General features: G+C 44.0%; 2 protein-coding genes across 3 annotated transcripts in view; one reads left to right on the top strand and one right to left on the bottom strand.

Moving 5' to 3' along the window:
* The window catches only part of LOC148038534 (callose synthase 3-like), a 169,105-nt gene extending 157,747 nt beyond the window's left edge, over positions 1 to 11,358 (top strand). For both annotated transcript variants that reach the window (XM_087673168.1, XM_087673176.1), the window contains one exon: positions 10,141 to 11,358. In XM_087673168.1, coding sequence (XP_087529294.1) covers positions 10,141 to 10,428 — 288 coding nt within the window. In that variant the 3' untranslated portion in view covers positions 10,429 to 11,358. The remainder of the gene's footprint in view (positions 1 to 10,140) is intronic.
* Positions 11,359 to 11,450: 92 nt separating this feature from the next.
* 5-FCL (5-formyltetrahydrofolate cycloligase) overlaps positions 11,451 to 19,514 on the bottom strand; it is a 40,513-nt gene continuing 32,449 nt past the window's right edge. The window contains exons 3-7 of the mRNA XM_087673190.1: positions 12,367 to 12,519; positions 12,198 to 12,239; positions 12,076 to 12,121; positions 11,917 to 11,987; positions 11,451 to 11,797 (exon numbers count right to left, since the gene is read on the bottom strand). Coding sequence (XP_087529316.1) covers positions 11,664 to 11,797; positions 11,917 to 11,987; positions 12,076 to 12,121; positions 12,198 to 12,239; positions 12,367 to 12,519 — 446 coding nt within the window. The 3' untranslated portion in view covers positions 11,451 to 11,663. The remainder of the gene's footprint in view (positions 11,798 to 11,916; positions 11,988 to 12,075; positions 12,122 to 12,197; positions 12,240 to 12,366; positions 12,520 to 19,514) is intronic.

The raw sequence follows: 19,514 nt of genomic DNA, 5'->3' as shown, positions 1-19,514 counted from the left end.
CGGGATCATAGAGTCTGTAGCCTTTGCTTTCGCTGCTATATCCCATAAAGATGTATTTTACAGCCTTGTTGTCCAACTTCTTTCGAAGTACCTGTGGAATATGGGCATATGCAAGACACCCAAAAGTACGGAAGTGGCCAACAGAAGGTTTGCGGCTGTGCCAAGCCTCAAAAGGTGTGACGGTTTTCAAGGCCTTGGTAGGGCATCTGTTCAAAATGTGGCAAGCGCACATGACGGCTTCCATCCAAAAACTATGAGGCAAACTCTTTGCCTTCAGCATACATCTGGCCATCTCCATGAGTGACCGATTTTTCCTCTCTGCTACCCCATTCTGCTGTGGAGTATATGCAGTAGTGTACTGATGGATAATGCCCTTCTGCTGCAAATAAGAATTCAGCATAGAGGACATGTATTCCCCCCCTCGGTCCGAACGGAGAGTCTTAATCTTGCAACCAGACTGAGTTTCCACAAGTGCACTGAAAGCCAAAAATGCATCATACACTTCTGACTTCTTTTTCAAACAGTAGACCCAGCACAAACGTGTAAAGTCATCAATAAATGTTACAAAATAGTAACAACCACCCAATGACTGTGTCTGCATGGGCCCACAAACATCCGAATGCACAAGCTGCAATCTGGCTGTTGCTCTAAAAGCAACATCACGGGGAAAAGAGAAACGATGCATTTTCCCCAAAATGCAACCCTCGCATAAATGCTCAGGAGGTCTCTCCAAGAGAGGTAATCCATCCAACATCTGAGTACGCTGTAATAGCATCAAGCTGCCATAGTTTACATGCCCCAAACGAGCATGCCATAACTCTGCCTCTAACATAGCAGGAGTAAGAGTGGATGTCAAATATGCAGACTGATCTACCGAAAGAGCATCCAACTCATATAACCCATGACACAAAGAACCTGTCAAGACCAATGTCATGTGTTCCTTGTCACGGACCATGCAACGGTCATCATCAAAGGTGACCTGCAAACCACAACGTGCCATAGAAGAAATGGAAAGCAGATTCTTCTTAATGCCAGGCACATACAAAGCATCCTGTAGGCGGAGAATAGAGCCATCAATGGCTGTAAGCTGAATCTCCCCAATACCACGAACAGGGTATGATGCATTATTAGCACACTGAACAGACTTCCCAACGGGAGGTGCACCAAGAGAAGCAAACAAATCTCTACGAGATGTGATATGCCGTGAAGCACCACTGTCAAAGAACCAAGTGTCAGCATCTTCTGTAGAGCTAAATGCTCTATCAGCCCAAGAGACATCATAACTGCAAGTGTAAAAACAATAGTCCCTGTCTGCAACAAAGGACGCGGACTCACTGGCAGTGGAAGGAGCTGCAGAAACAGACATCCCTGACTCCTTCTTCTTCTCTTTGGCGATGCGCTTCCTGCACTCAGTGATGTAGTGGCCAGGCTTCTTGCAGTAATGGCATTTTCCTTTCTTGGCTTGCGTGCCCCCCTGTTTCTGACTTGTCTGTGAAGTGTTACTACTACCAGAACTCTGCGAAGCATTTTTCCCTTGGCTGTTTTTACCCTTCTGCCTTGACATAAAAGCCTGCTCAGAGGCTATACCATCCACACCACTGTTCCGTCTAGTTTGCTCTTCCTCTAGAAGCAAACTGACAAGCTGAATGAAAGTGATGGGCTCTTTCGAAATCCTCATAGTGAGGTTCAAGGCAGTATGAAAAGCCAAGTAAGAGGGAGCAAGTGAATTCAATGTCGTAGAAATCAGCTGCGCATCTGAGTAGTACTCATCCACATTCATGAGTTGCTCCCGCAAGTCTTGAATTTTGTTGAGATGATCCTGCATAGAATCACCCTCATTCATCTTTAGAGTCTCTAGCTCTTTCTTCAAGAAAGAGATGCGAGTCTCATTCTTTCCTGCAAACATCTGCTCCAATATCAACCAAGCTTCTTGTGAAGAAGCTGCTGAACGAATATGAGGAATGATAGAACGCTGAACTGCCAATGCAATCAGCGACATAGCCTGTGCATCCCGTGTATCCCAAGTTTTCTGAGCTGCAGTTCTTGGGGGAAGTGGCTGAGCGAGCTGAGGTGGAGGGGGCTGAGGTTGCCCTCTTGCACGTCCTCCTGGAGGAGGAGTAGCGGGAGCCACAACTCCCGGTCGTGCTTCCTCTCCACTGACATAATCCCACAAATTTTTTGCCACTAATATATTCTTCATCATAAAAGACCAAAGGGAATAATTGTTCCCATCCAATCGGTCTTCCTTGGACACATAGGTGAATACATCTCCTCCCTGATTTGCCATTATTTCCCAAAAGGCAATAGAGCAATGTCAATGCAGTACGGGCTGGAAATCTGCAAATTTCCAGAAATTGCAGCAAACACAAGTCTGCAATTAATGTGCAAAGGGTACTCTGTCACAAAAACTGTCACTGATGCACGCTTCCCAAGGTGCAATTAGTGCTCAGCAGCACTAAAACATCAAAAGCCCCAAAATTTTCTGCCCAAAATTTCTGTCACAAATGTCTGTTACAAAAGCCCCAAAATGTGCATTCAATGTGTCACAGACAGACACAGCACTTTTCCCAATGCTGAAAACTGAACCTGCTGTTCAGCACGTTTCCCAATGCTGAAAACTGAACCTGTTGCACGAACTCCTGTGTAAAAGAAAAGTGCAGAATGTTACCTCTGCGTGTTGACGACGGGCACGATTCCCGAGATAATGACTGCTGGGTACAGTCGGACTGACGCACAGGTACAGGCGTGCAGGTCCAGTGACACGCGCAGGCAGGACTGGGCGCGCGCTGGGCAGAGGAGGCAGTACCCAGGACTGGGTGGTGGAAACAGGTGGCGCGCTGGCAGCTGGAGCTGACGGCACAGTCTAGCTCAGCGCAGGGAGGCTGCGCAGGCAGACTGACAGGCGAAGGGGCACGCTGGGCAGACACAGGGCAGAGGACACGCTGGGCAGAGGTGGCAGCACGCAGGTACAGGTGGCGCGCTGGGCAGGGCGCGCTGTGCAGGACAGATAGCACGCTGTGCAGGACACGCACAGGTACAGGCGGCTGGGGCAGAACTGGCGGGGACTGGCTGAACTGGAGTGGGCTGCAGACTGCAGACTGAAGACTGCTCTGATACCAAATGTCAGATGGGAGAGGATCGAGGTGCAGCTGAAGTGCAGTAGACAGTGTGAGAGTGAGAGACAGAGTTGAGCACGACACCCAATGCAATTGTACTGAATAGAGTGTTAGACTGAAAGTACAAATGATAACCCTTATACCTTAGAGTTATAAGGGGCTGTTCACACCCGAACACAGTAAGTGCCCGTAAGTGTGCACCACAAGCACATACAAAATAGTACACATAATCTGGGGGAAAAAACCTCTCCTACCGAGAGTAAAAAGTGCCCCAATGTCCTAGTGATCACCCGCACACTCCCATATGAGCGTAGGCGTAAGTAAGGCGTGTGAGATACCCAACACAGCCTGCCCAAAAGATCATCTCTGTTTGTGGCCTATGTGAGCATGACCTCATAGAAACCCTTGGGGCCCACAAAAACCTCGTCAACACAATCACATCTGAGAATGGAAGCCAACCACCACCGAATCCAAGGGACCACTAGGATCCTGCCCATGAAGAAAAGCATGATGCCACGTTCATAAAATGCAGAGAAAGATCAAAGCACTTTTTGCGTATCCACACGTGCATCCACAATGTCCTGCTCATCACAATTTGGAAGATTACTATGATTGTGTCTAACATATTCTCCGAATAAAGAGTTAGTAAACTCTAGAAGATATTCCCAATCCAACTTTAGGGAATCATCAGAAGCATTGGCAGCTTGTGCATACGTACGCGGCGAGGATTCCAAAGGCGCTGAACCATCAACAGTCATCATAGGAGTGTCCTCATTATGCTTACAGTGAGTTTGCAAGTGTACAGGCCACACCTGTCTGCACAACAGAAGCCTGCAGGGTCACAAAATAACAGGGCTCTCTAGGCGAGCCTTCACAGTTTTATGCAGGTGGCAGATTCAGGTGCAGAAGCACAGGCTGCCTGTTTATCCGCCATGCACTGTTTCGCTGACAAGCTGCAGGTACAGGGCAGTAGCGCACAGGCCGCTGGACAGGCAGGTGTCTCACAGCCTTGCCCCTGCATGCAGCAGGAACAGGGCAGCAGGCGTGCAGGGCAGCAGACCAGACCCCCACACCCACGCAGCCTCTGAGATTGGCGTGCGGGTCACAGAAACAGCATCAGGGACAGCTATACATGCTGCGCTCGCGCTCTCTCTCTCTCTCTCTCTCTCACAGCTGCAAGAGCAGATCTGCGTGCAGGTTGCTGGCAGCCCGCAGGGTATTCCTCTGACGTTCCCAGGTCAGCATGACCTTCAGGTGGGGGGGTGCCAGGCAGGAGAACGCGTAGGACAGCATCTCTCTCTCTCTCTCTCTCTCTCTCTCTCTCTCTCTCTCTCTCTTCGTGAAGATAATTGAATTAAGTGGCAATACTTACATCAGACCATCAGGTCAGCAAAGAAAAGCAGAACAAACACGAATCAAGCCGGAAGGCCTCTAAGACCATGACACACAAATATCACACAGAAAGGACAGCTGGAGTGGAGCAAACGATATCCAACCAAGGAGTAGCAATGTTAGGAAGAACCAGGTCAGCTGAAACCATAGAGGAGATTTGCCATAACAATAAACCACGAACACGGGCCACATGACCATGGGTCCGAGGCAGAATAAAAAATGAATGCATTCCGAGTACGCCAAATATGCCATAAAGCTGTCCATTGAAGGAAATGGAAAAGGCAGGAATGATCTAATTGCAAGGCAGGCATAGAAGGCATCCTTCCCATAATCCACGAATGAGGTGATATCCGCTACTGAGTCACTGAGGTCCACACACGGGAAACAAAACTCCAAATCTATCGAGCAATAGGACAACAGATGAAGAGATCAAGCAATGTCTCATCGCATGTAGTGCAAAATACACAACAATCACGGGAGATCTTGTGAGCAAGCAACACATCCCCAATTGGAAGAACCCCAATAAACAACCTCCACATGAACACTTTACCATGATAAGGAATCTTAGACTTGCAGAGTTGGAGAAATCTTTCCTGCCACTTCTTTTTGCTGTCCCAAATATACCATAATTTATTGGCCTTTCCAGTGACCCACCTCTTAACCTCAACCATCTAATAATAGATTTGATTAGCTGACCTATTCTTGAAATCATCAAGAAGCACAAACATCCAATCCTGCCAAGGAGATGAGGGCTGTAAAGTAGGCAATGGAGAGTACCTCATAAGCTTCTCCTATAAGGACGACCAAATGTCATGATAGCCACGAGGCACCCGAAAATACTGAGGAATATACCGGAAAGAATAAGGACAAGGCTGCCTAGGAATAACACCATCATGGACTATCTGCAACCCCAAGCAAGCCATCCGATTAAACTTCTCTCACTATAAGCCTTTATCAGGCCAATCCAACAACCTAGAGGTAGCTAGCACTTCTCCTTGCAATGAATTCTCCTCCTTGAGAAGATCAAGAGGGCGCCAAATTGCGAAACACAAAATCTCTTGCCAGGATGCAATCAAATAAGAAAGGAGAAAATACTGGGAGACCTTAATAGGCCTCATGGAATTCAGCACATGCCACCAAGAAACTTGAATAACCGTGCCACTATGCGAGATACCAGTCTTTTCAATGAAAAATTTTGCAATATCTATCCAGGAATGACTCTGCATACATAAAGCCTGCAAAACTGCAAATCTCAAAGCAACCATATGGAAATTAACATCCAATAAAGCTGCTCCCCCCATCCTTTTAGGAGTAGTCACACGCTGCCAAGAAACCCACACCTGGCCCAAACGATTCCCTTTCTTTTTCCACAACATGAAGCGGATAGGCTGAACCAATTCCAAAAGAGACTTCTTAGTCCAAGGAAGTAAGGGCAAAAAAAACGAGACCATACCGATCATGATGCATCGAGCAACTTTAAGTCTCACATGAAGAGGCCAGCATTGAGGTTTCCAATACATAAACCGATCATGTATACGAGATGACATCTAGTCAAGCAAGGCATGAGGAGATACATCCACATCAATAGGATAACCCAAGCGTCGAGTAATATCACCTTTAGAAATCATAGCTCCTTGCCAACCCAAAGCTTGCAAATCAATCTCCATACAAGAAATAAGTGTAAATTTCTAAGCATTAATATGAAGCCCTGGAGCTAAAGTAAAGAGATTCCACATAACCATTGTCCGATTCACATTAGTCCGATCAGCCTTGAGAAACATAAAGGAATCATCAGTCAAAGATTACCCAAAAGTTGGGCACCACTAGGAAGAGACAAACCCACAATCTCGCCTTGATCGACCAACTTATCCAACAAAGAGAGCATTGGGTGAGTGACTAAGGCAAATAGCAAAGGTCTAAGAGGACAACCTTGCCGAAGAACAAGACAGGGCAATTTCATCTGTAAAACCCCTATTAAGTACAATACGTGCCACCACACCCTAACGAATGGTATCAACAAGAGAAGTCATGCAAAGACCAAAGCCCATGGTGGACATCAGCCCCACGAGAAAGACCAGCTGATATGATCAAATGCCTTTTCAAGATCAACGTGAAGCATAAACAACCTACTAGCCTAAGGCATTGGTATAATCAATCCCCAATTGAACATTCAAAATGTTATGCATGATATTCCGCCCCTTAATGAAACCATATTGACCTAGATGAACCAAGTGCGGAAATACTTTTTGCAATGTATTGGCAATAACTTTAGAAAAGATTTTATACAAAGAACCCATAACAAAAATGAGTCTCCATTGTTTCAAGGAAGTCGGAGAAGGAATCTTTTGAGCAACAACCGAATCACTGCAATCTTCCAATCTGTAGGCATCAAACCTGAATTGAAAGCTTCCATCCCTCCAAATAGGACCCTCGAGCTAAAAGAAGTAATCACTTGTTGGATACATTCCCAAAACTGATTTTGCAACAGAAAAGATTGGTTTAAACGTAGAGGCAAATAAACAAGCAGAGCCTTAAAGGCATGAACATGCCTATGTGTCAAATCCAAAACCAAAGGATAGTGATCTGACAAGACATGTCGCTCCACCCATATATCAATGATTGCAAGAAAAAAAAAGAATCACTCTGACAAATGTAGATCCTATCAAGTCTGGCCTAGGTGTTTGGATGCTGAAGAGAACGATAAGTATATCGAGATTGTGAAGGATACATCCAAGACCACATGTCCTGTTTCAAAGACATAGCTACCAATGCATCCCAAGCCTACCGCTCAGGACCATCCATAACCAAATGCAGTGAAGTCGCCTAATCTACAGATACACAACATTAAAATCACCCATAACAAAACCTTGACGAGCCATGGAATAAGGAAGTGCAAGTCATCCCAAAGCTGACGCAATTCTCAAGCAGTAGAAGGAGCATACACGCCCGCTAGCCACAAAACCTCCCCCTCATATATGATTTCAAGCCTCATAAATCTGCCACAAGAACCCTGAGAAACCAAGGAAGGTTGCATGGAAGATCTATATAGCTAGCATAACTGCAGATTTATGTGGAGCCCAACCATTAAAAAACACTGTATAATCCTTGTATACATAAGAAGATCCTAGCAAAGCATGTTGTTTGTTCTCCACAGCACAAAAAACATCCCAATTACCAGCTAACACAATTTTCCACAACCGATACTGCTTATTGCCCGAAGAAATGCCTTTAGCATTCCATAAAGCAATTCTCATGGTAAACCACAGGAGAGAACTACTGAATCACCACTTCCCCTTTAACATCCCTAGCTTTCGTAGACTGAAATCTCTCCATCTCACTACGGATCATATCTACAAGATCCACCCTATGCAAACTAGCAATCGAAGCACGAGAAGGAAACTGTTGTTGCTGAGAACGACAAACATCCCAAGGAGACACAAGCCTCCCACACACATCAAAACGCAAAGCAGAACCAAAAGCCCTTTTATCATCCCCACCAACTGCAGGTACACGCGAAGATTGAGGTTTCATAAAAATCCCCCTTACCTCTACATTGAAAAGTCTAAGTAATTGGTTGAGGAGATGGGTGCGAACGAGATTCCTATCTAGCATTACGTCTAACCACAATGACCCAAGAAGCTTCTTAAGGAGGTAAATTCCGACCAGTTAAGTGCGATGTACGCTTAATACCAACTTGGGAGACATCCTTATTTCCATTATCATGTCCATGCAAAGGCAAGAGCCACATGAATAACATCTTGCTGCTAAGCCATCTACTAGGAAGCATACTCTTGCATATCCATGTCAGGATCCAGAGAACGTCGCAATACCTCAAGGCTTCTATCACATTCGGAAATAAAATGGCCTAATTGACCACATCTAAAACTATGTCTAGTAAATGTGCCCCATTTGAGCCCAAAAACCAAGTTTGCAACCCAAGGTTCTCAAAACAAATTTTGGTTGGCCAAGATTTCCCTGTGTCCCAAAGCATACAAGCCCTGTTCCTATTGCGGGAGGCCAACCGGGGCTCAACCAACGCCTCACCAAGGTTTCTCAAAACCAAAGCAAGAAGCCGCCAAAGATGTGCAAGAAAATCAACCACCACCCAAATTGGGCATGCCTGCCTAAGCACCTCCTGAAACTCAGCCATAGGCCTCCATGGGACCATATGTACTAGCTAACCATCCATGAACAAAGGAATACGTTGCATAATGCAAGCACGCATATCCGGGGTACGAAAAAGAACTTCGAAAAACCCTTTCGGTCCATCATAAACCTCTTCAACAATCTGTTGTAAAACCAAGTCAGTTCCCATGACAACAACCACGTGATCCCCTTCCGGTAAATAGCTCGCTTTACCCTCATTGGCATGAACATAATCTGACATAAGAATGTTGGTAGTGGCAAGCATAAACTGAAGAGACCCATCAGTCTATGAGCAAGGAACATGAGCATCTTGCTGAGGCAAATTTGGAGCACATAAAACCGGTTCATCAACCAACATCTTATGGCATTTTCCCATCTCATCCCCTTCCATCAACTGCACTGAATCCTCAGCCAAAGAGTTATGCTGATTGAGAAAAGCCACATCAATGCCATTTGACTCCTACATATTCGCCATATCAAAACACAAGTGCTGCACAGAAAAATCTCTCTCTCTCTCTCTCTCTCTCTCTCTCTCTCTCTCTCTCTCTCTCTCTCTCTGTGTCCGAACAGCAACAGCCACCCAGGGTCTGTCACACCTGTTCCTAACTGTGGATGGGCAGATCACACAAGTCTGCAGATCACTTAGCAATGCAGCTGACAGTCCAGTGCACTCTGCAGGTCACGCTCTGCATCTATCATTTCTCCTCTCTCTCTCTCTCTCTCTCTCATGAGATACAAGTTAGTTTCTTGTCAAGTTTTACATTATACTTGGGACATGATTTGGTTTCCTTTCAGCTTTTATATGATAATCAAGACAAGGATTTATCATATAGTGATTCATCTCATGAACCTATTCAGCCTCTGGTAGATGTTAATGTTCGTTTTTGGCTTGCCCCTCCTAGGGGAGGCATGTTAAATGGTTGTAGGGGGTTGAAGAATTTTCCTTAAGGAGATTATTCTAGAAATTATAGACTTTTGGTTGATTGTTTGATTGGCTCTCCCATGTTAATACAGAATGTTGTTCAGCCTGCTGTTTCTATATTCTTCCATTCTTTTTCAATAGAAAAGGTTTTCTTTGCAGTTGTCACTTTTGTTGTTTTCACTATCGAGCTAATAATAGTATAGAACTAAATCTGTCAAAACTGTTCTCTATTAGTGTACTTTTTTAAAAAAAATTATTTGACTATTGTGGAGAATCGGCAGGCCTTTTGATAAGCTTTTGCTTATATCTGTTTTCTTTATTTTCTTCTTTCTCACATCCGATAAATATATGCAGAGCCATACGAGTCTAAATTTGTGCACAAGCACACAAAATCTTTAATGACCATTTTGTTTGTCGAGTGATTATTGAACATGATCAGCTTTTTTTTTTTTTTGAATTTAATATTCAGAATGCTCAAGCCTTTGATAAGCTTAAAGGCATGCTTTTGTCTAGTAAACCTCTGTAATACGATCCGCTTGTGTTGCTGATTGACTTTTTCTCCAGTATGCTCAGATCTTTAACGAGCTTACACAGCGATTTGGCATGTGGGAACTAGTAAAAGCAACAGCTCGAATCTATGATTATATAATGGGATTACTAATATTTGCTCCCATAGCTATGTTGTCATGGATCCCTATCATATCAGATTTCCAGACCCGGATTCTATTTAGACAAGGTTTGGGAATATTTAGACTCGGAACAGAAAAGGAGACCTTTATATCACTGCCTGCTCAACCATCGGTAATGCATATGTACCATCTACTACCAAACTGCCCTTTTCCACAGGGTTAAACTTGCATCTAATGAAAATGTCAGCACTCGTTACAAAGCCATACAAACACACAAATGGGTATCCAGAAGAAAAGCTCAGGCATACCTACTTCCACTGTACAAATTGTGCCGATTTCCAAATATAGTGTACTAATCTTTAAAAGTATACAGCATAAATTGCAAAGGTTCCATGCTTGTGTTAAAGGTATCAACCATGCTAATATGTCGACAGGAGTGTCACACTTCTATCCTCCAAGGTCATCATAGTATAATATTCTTCCCAAGAAGCACAGCTTGAGAGACCTCTTAGGATAGATCTTTCATACATTCTTTTACCCATGCTTCATCCAAATCAGAATATTTCAAAACAATATTATAGAAAACATGATGCCATGATTGCTGCCAGAACAAGATCTGTTTGAACACTTCACAAATAGCTCTATATCATCATTGCAGCACCCTATTGGGATGTGTACTCAATGAAACATGTTCTCAAGGATATGAATCGTGCATGAAGGTTAAACGGTACATCATGCTCATGTTGCAAAGTGTTAACTGTCTCATCAACCTCTTTTATAGATGGAAATTTTTAAAGTTACATGAACATTTTCTTCTGAAAAACTCCATAGGTAATAAATACTATTCATGTCACCTAAAAGAAATAGGAAGCAAGCCTCGCAGCATCAAAGAAAGGATATCTTTTTGAGACTTCAAATTGGCATTCTACGTTCGGGGACTGTACTGTTAAAGCAAAACCCGACCCGTATTTCCTCATGTTTTCAAGCATTATATTTCCAAAAACCAATCACTGCAGCCCAACTGAATTCACCATCAGTCACTTTTAAGTACTCAAAGATTTACAAATTAAACCCTGCTGAGAAGAGTATTTCATAGCAAGAGAAGAACTAAGAACTACGATTTAGAAAGGACCACTTTAATTTGACTTAACATTAGGCTTAGAAGTCACAATTGTGTTCTTAAACTGAACTTTTAGTATAACATATGTACCTCAAACATTTTGTGGAATGACATAAATGAAAAATAAGCAGAAAAATACATTGATGCTCCATAAAAGTTCAAAAGCTTATTGTGAGTCACATCTCTGTTTCAAAGTCATAAGATGAAGTTAATAGTTACTATGATGCGATATCACAGTATTGAGTGGATATATGATCCAATTGACAACCATTACAGCATGGATGGCTGTATGGCATGGATGGCTGTATGGCAATGCAAGTCCATGTTTTGCAGATCAATTAGTTTTCCAATAGTCTGAAGTGATTAGTTACCGGTAACAGTCCAGAAGAGGAGACCAGTGCATCAACTGGAACATCACTTGCATCAGTTGGTACAGGATCTTTCAATATTTGTAACGAGTAAGCCATCCCAACTGCAGCAAATAGTCATTAACAAAATTAAGAGCAATGTCCAATACAATCTTGGCAGCTTGTCATGGAACAGCTACTGCCTTCAACCAACAAACAATTGAACTTCAGGGCTCAACCATACCACATAATGGAGGGTTCCAACCTCTCTTCTTTGCATGGGCCAGATACTTGCTCAGAAATGTATCATAATACCTGATAATGACATGTAAGATGAATAAATGGACTAACCTAATGTCCATAGCCTGTAAACCTATTCCTTTTCCTGAAAAATATTGCTTACCCCCCACCCCTACCAAGTCGACCGCCAGCTTTATCAAAGGCTAATCCTGAAAGTTAATGCTGGACTCAAGAAAATATTTATGAATGTAAAAACGGAAAGATTGAAACCAGGTACCAGCATACCAGGTAACAGGATGAGGTCTATGGGCTCTTTAGCCTGCAATACTGCACCAACAATGTTAAGAGAAGAGAAAAGGACTCTAATTATGAATCAAACAATATCTTTGTATTATGTGTATGCAATATCTTGGCTGGACCAAAACTCTCTCTTCTGTAAACATCATGGATTTACCATCTTCTCGTGGTATTCCCTGGTTATCAATTGGCCTTGGCTCCAAAATTCCCATGGAGTTTGCTTGTAAATCTTCATTAGAAGTGATCTGGAAAAACTTCATATGGCTTTCCTTGTCTTCGATCCATGGAACATAAAGCATCTTTGGAAAATCTGAAACAAGACCCAAATTTAACAAAACAACTGTATAATACAAACATGCATTATCACATGTGGATGATCTTTGATGATTTTTCAATCACCACATTGCACAAGCAAGAATCAGGAACTGTAATCGTGTTTATACAGGAAAAAACCCTGCAAACTAACAGCAGATACCCATATTAACACTTCTAAAATTCTTGACAAAGAAACCATCTATAATAAAGTAAATCAACAAGAATGTTTATGCCGATGACGTGAAAGTGTAGGGCACATTGGAACATATTGTGTATTTATGCTCTGTACTAGATTTGTATATGTATGTGGATACCTGTATTCACTAAGCTACTGTTGACCATGAGGGTCTGCATCAGGGCATAACTGCCAGTGCAATTCATAAAGGTGTGACTCTTGGTTAGAGAAGGCCTTGGTCTCTTGTCCATCTATTTGTGTGAAACAATTTGGTGTCCAATGCTATCTCTTACTTGTGCAAAAACTAGCATCAGTTACAGATATCAACTAGCTCCTAACACTTCCAAAATTCTTGACAAAGAAACCATCTATAATAAAGTAAATCGACAAGAAAGTTTATGCCAATGATGTGACAGTGTAGGGCACATTGGAATATGTTGAGTATTTCCTCTCTATAGCAGATTTGTGTATGCATGTGGCTACCTGTATTCACTAAGCTACTGTTGACCTTGAGGATCTACATTAGGGCATAACTGCTAGTGCAATTCATGAAGGTGTGACTCTTCGTTAGAGAAGGCCTTGGTCTCTTCTCCATCTATTTGTGTGAAACAATTTGGTGTCCAATGCTATCTGTTACTTGTTGCAAAAACTGGCATCGGTTACAGATATCAACTAACCAACCATCTATAAAAAAGTAAATCAACAAGAAAGTTTATGCCGATGATGTGAAAGTGTAGGCCACATTGGAATATATTGAGTATTTACCCTCAGTAGTAGATTTATTTATGTATGTGGCTACATGTATTCACTAAGCTATTGTTGACCTTGAGGGTCTGCATTAGGGCATAACTGCCAATGCAATTCGTGAAGGTGTGACTCTTGGTTAGAGAAGGCCTGGATCTCTTTTCCATCTATTTGTGTAAAACAATTTGGTGTCCAATCCTATCTGTTACTTGTTGCAAAAACTAGCATCTGTTACGGATATCAACCAAGTAACCATGAGGGATATAGAGTGGGGAATTCCCCATTGATGCTTTATTTACCCGTCTGAAACACAAGTCATAATATACATCCACTTGAAAGTCCTAAAGAAGTTGGGGAAATATCATTCATTGAAACATGGACCAATGGTAATATGACCCCAAGTGAAGCCCTTAATGTGCACAGGAAAGACCTTGTAATTTGTAAAGCATATTTGCAAGCTATGAATAGAGAGCTATTTGGTTTATAATGCATTTTTAGCTCAACACCCATGCACAATACAAGATTGGATACAATCTCCCCATATGTATGGGTGAACACCCTGAAAATTTGAGGCTTTTCCCAAATTTGGTGCCGGACATGCATAACAATGACTGTTGACCCAAAAATTGCAAACATTGGGTGCACATGCCTCAAAATTTCATGTATAAGTGAAATTCTGCTCAGTTGAGCCAATTTCATTGAAATCTGTACACAATTGAACCCTGAAAATTGGGATTTTGCAAAATTCATGAGATTTCTGCAACATTTGCATGTATTTGATGCTCGGAAGGATATATTGATGCAATTGGGGCAGATTCACTGCAAAACTCTAGGAGCTTTTCGCATTGGTGACGCACTTTGAGTCGATTTGAGCTTTGGCATGCTGAGTGGGAGGAGAAATTTGAACTTCGGATGTTTCAAATGTTGTAAAAGGGCAGCTTCTCTTGGTATATGTATTGCTGAATGCTCATTATGCAGTCAAACAGTGGTATATACAACACTTGGGTTATTGCATTTGGGCATTATGGTGATGTATTACTGAAGTGGGAGCTGTCATTTATGCAAATGTATCAGATTTGATTCGTGTATATGCTGTAATTAGTACTTGAGACTGAAATTGCAGCAAAACATATGCTTCTTGGACAACTTGGAAGCACAAGTGTGTGTACTTGCTGTTGCATTCAGCAACTTTGCTAATTGGTTGAAAGTATTCAGCATTTTATTGTAGTCTTTTATTGCTGAAGATGGCTAGTAGTGCATCAACATCTAACACAAAAAATCTCTTTGAGATTCGTAAATTTGATGGCAATGGCTTTGATCTTTGGAAAGATCATATGCAAGGTATACTTTTTCTAGAGGATTGTGATGATGCCTTGGTAGAACATAAGCCTGTTGCTTTGTCAGATGAGGATTGGGCTAAAATGAATAAAAAGGCCATTACTTACATTAAAATGACCGTCACAGATGATATCTTAGTCTATATCAAGGAACTTGTAACTCCCTATGCAGTTTGGGAGAAACTCAAGGTTACGTATGAGAATACAACTCCTGTCAATCAGGTGCATCTCATGCAAAAGTTGGTAAACTTGAAGCTTAATGAGTCTAAGCCTACCAATGCTTTCACTGGTATTTTGAGCCAGTTATAGGATGCACGCTTGCTAGCTTTTGATCCTAAATTGAGGGTATCTTCTTGTTCATGACTTTACCCGATTCATGGGAAGCATTGGTTATGTCATTGAGCAACAACCCCAACTTGACATTTGATGGTGTGCATGCTTCTATTCTCAATGAAGAGACTAGATGCAAGGCAAGTGAGAAAAACAATGGATCAGCCTACAATGTAAGAGGAAGAACTGCAAAAAGGTCAAATGTTGAAAATAAGAACCAAAATCACAGCAAAAGCAAGGAAAAACAAGCAAGATGTTATTTGTTATCAGTGTGGTCGCAAAGGGCATAAAAAGCCTGATTGCAAGTACTTTAAAAAGGAACAAGAACACAAGAAGCAAACTAATGCAAATGGCAAAAAGAATGAAAAGGATGGTAGCTCTACCCCTAAAGAAATAGAAAAAGCAAATGTGGTATCTAATGTTGTTATTGAGGAGATAGAAGAAGATAAATATGCTAATTTAAAGAAAGGGGCAAGCCGACGTAGTGAGACTGCCAATGGACGCCAACCTTGCATTGACCTTGGGGAGAACTAACACGTCACCTGCGAGCCCTTCCGCCGCCTGTTGGCCCTTCAACCTTGCCGTCAACCTTGCCGTCCCTCTTTCGCCCTGCTAGCCGATTGCCACTGCCCCCAACTCCCTGTTCCTACTGCCACCTCACCTTCCGCCTCCTATCATAGTCACCTCCTCTATCCCACCACAGCCGCCTCCCTGGCTCACAGCAATCGCCGTGCCTATCATGCCTCAACCTGCTTTGCCTGCACTCTCTCACTTCGCAGCCATGGACACTTCCTCAGCCTCCTCATCCACCCTTGCAGCCTTCGTAAGATTCCTTGCACAAGCAACATCCATCTCCCCTTCCCCCGCACAACCCCAACAAGCAGACCAGCGGTTATACCCTGCGCCAACAGACCAGAAAGCACCCACACCACTAACACATGGAGCTAGCATATCGCCCAAGATTGCAACTGGTCCTCCACCATCCCCAGGGGGTTCCAGTGCAACCCCCCACATACACTCGACCGATGCCTTCCCACCAATTCGCTTTGCTTCGGACAAAGAGCTGCCACTCAAGAAGAGAGTGACAGCCCTAGAAGCATCATCCTTGGCCTACATAATGGTTGGAGATCGTCCGCCTATCCACAGTCTTAAGGACTCCATCCAGTCTACTCTTACTGGCACCCGAGCCAGGATCACGCGAGTGGTGCCCCTTGGAAACGGATGCTTCAAACTCCAGTTTAACTCACCCGAGCAAATAGAGGCTGCACTTGCTACCAGCTTTCTTGATGTTAGGACCTCAGTAGCATACTTTGATAGATGGATTGAGGGCCAGGACTATTCATTGCTTGGAGATGGCACTGCCATCACCATCTCTTTTCCTAGCCTTGACGAGTATTTTATGCCATACCTTTCTAAGATTGGCAATGCATTCGGCCACATCATACAAAGGGATAAGACCTTTGCTGACGTAGTCTCAGAAGGCCCGCATAAATACCCATCGGTCCAAGTGATAACACCCACAGAGTCTTTGCAATGCCTTCCCCAAAATATTAGAATTCCCTCCATTCACAGGGGCTTTCTTATCCAATCAGTCTCTTATACAGGCCTCCCTGGTCAGTGCTTTGCTTGCAGGATGATTGGACATCTTGCAACTGAACACCCCACGACACGCCGACACTAGACCCCCTTCAAGGATGAGGGAGGTGGTAGACCTAAGACATGTCAGAGGAGTGATGCAAAGCGCCAAAGACAGCGCAAGGCTAGACAGAGGAGGAGACTGCGTCAACGAAGAGAGCGTGCTAATGAGAGACAGAGGCACGAGGGCCTAGAGCTGAGACGGTGGAGAGTAATCAGGGGCCTCAGGCCGCTAGCCCATGTAGAGACACTGCAGCCCCACACTGCTCCCATAGACGCTCCTTTGGATGCCCAAGAGCCAGAGGTCCCATAGCCAATTATAGGGGCAGCATTGCAGATGGATGTGATTCAGCCCACGGAGGCAACAATACCAATAGCTTCTCAGGAGCTACAACAAGCTTCAAATACGCCACAGTCCCCCAGACCATTGCTCCATCAAATTGAGCTTCCCGAGCTTAGCCCATCTCAGGTACCTGACACACAACAAGCAGGGGAGGCCGTGATAGCCCAGAACAATGAGCAGGAGGTAGAGGACTTAGATACCTACTCTGAGGACTTCCCCCCATTACACCCCATAGCAAAGATAGCAGAGACGACACATGATCGGGTATATACTAGGAGGCAATAGAGGAAGCATGGGCTGTACAGCCACACCAGTCCGAGAGGTTGGGACACGCTCCATGAGGATACTCTCATGGAATGTACGAGGCTTCGAAGGTCGTCACTTTAGGCAAGGCCTCATGCAACAAGATCTGTACAGAGCTCTAGTGGGAGGGTCGATTGATTTTCTTATAATACAAGAGCACCATCTTTCGGCAGACAAGATATCCCGATGCTGCAAGAAGCTATTGCCAGGTCAGAGTCACACTTACTGGGCAGCAGGTGTAGGTGCTACCGAGATACAAGCTGGAGTATGTATATGTATTGGGGAGCAGTGGACTCAATCGGTACAAGCTAGAGTATGTATATGTGTTGGGGAGCAGTGGACTCAGTCGGTACAAGCTGGAGTATGTATATCTGTTGGGGAGCAGTGGACTCAGTCGATACAGGGCTGGGGTATTCTGATTCCAAGGAGAGCCATGTGGGTCTCCGTGAGAGTGCAGGAGGCACTCATTGGTTTGTTGGCCATTTACGCCCCAAATGGCCAACAAGACAAGAGACAGTTTTGGACCACCCTCATTCAGTCTCTACCACAGGTTGATCGCTGGATGGTAGGGGATGATTCAACATGGTGGGGGCTCGAGGACATGAGAGGCAGAAGCACAAAAATCATTAGGGGAGGAGAGCAGCTGCTTGGGAGGAGTTCCTATTCCAGATTAGAGGCCAGAACCCATGGTTCACAGCAGAGTTTGGTAGGACCACAGGCTCACTTCAGTTCTCCAGGAGAGACAGGGCGATAGGAGCCATGACTTTCTCCAGATTGATCGATTTTATGTGGATGACTGGGCCTACAACAAAGGCGGCCTTACAGGCATCATACCTGGCACGACCCTCTTGGACCACTCACCGATTCAAATACTTCTTCTTGAGAGAGTAGAGGGACCCCATTCTAGTGTTAGGATTCCAAAGCACTTGTTTTATGAGGATGATCTTAGAGAAACAGTCACACAGTGTTGGAGATCTAGACCCTTCTCAGATGGACGAATAGCTAGTGGCTTGGATGAGAGCCTATAGGAGATTAGTTCCCTCTTCAGAGAGGAGGCCACAAGGAGGAGATAGAGCCTTCTAGAGAAGGAAAGAGCTGCTAGGGCATCATTGGTTGCCTTAAGGAAGCTAGATCAGAGTACATATTTCATGCGAGAGCCTCTTTCTGAACTCAGTCTGGGGATAGGGTTAATAGGGATTTTTTCTGCACCACAAGGCCTAAACACTCTAGACAGGGTGTTCGAAGACTCAAGAGCTGATGGATCCATTGCACAGGGCTCTCTAGAGGCGAGACAGGTGGCCACACAATACTATACATCCCTTCTAGGATCCACCACTAGACCCCCTGGATATGAGAGAGATAGAGAAGCAGTTTGGCAGAGCACGCAGAGGATGGTTATAGACAGGATGAGCAGAAATCTGATGGCCCATTTTACAAAGGAGGAGTTGGAGGAGGCACTTTGGGCACTACCCTCAGGCAAGTGTCCAGGGGAAGATGGACTAGATAAATCCTTCTTTGTGAGCTACTGGGATCTTATAAAAAAAGGCCTTCACTCAGCCTTTCAGGAGATTATGGCATCAGGGACTATGCCAGAGAGACTCTCTGAGGGGTTGATTCATCTTATCCCAAAAGGAAGTGGAGATAGATTGGAGATCACACAATGGAGACCGATCACCTTGCTTGGAACTGCCTATAAGATCCTCACAAAGGCGATTAGTCTCAAGCTGGCACCATTGATATCAGATATTATACACCCCACTCAGACAGGATTCGTCCGAGAGCGCAGCATCTTGGACAACATCTTCACCTTCTGGGAGACCACAGCTTTGGCTAGATCTAGGAGGCAAGACCTTATTGTGCTCCTTCTCGACTTTGAGAAGGCATATGATCGCGTGGATTGGGAATTCCTGGAGGGCACAATACTCAGGATGGGCTTTCCAGAGCAGTGGGTCAAGGGTGTAGTGGCTCTCTATTCTTCAGCACATAGCCAGATCATGACTGGAGGGGCAAGAGGAGATAGATTCAGCATACATAGATCAGTTAGACAAGGATGTCCACTTGCTCCGCTCTTGTTTCTATTTGTAGCAGTGGCCATGAGTTCCTTCTTGAGAGACAGATCTACA

Source organism: Lygodium microphyllum, chromosome 3, assembly GCF_053477565.2.
Source record: "Lygodium microphyllum isolate KBCC chromosome 3, Lygodium_microphyllum_v1.1.10, whole genome shotgun sequence".
Lineage (NCBI taxonomy): Eukaryota > Viridiplantae > Streptophyta > Polypodiopsida > Schizaeales > Lygodiaceae > Lygodium > Lygodium microphyllum.
Note: the sequence above shows the minus strand (reverse complement) of the source record. Positions and strands in the feature narration are given on the sequence as shown.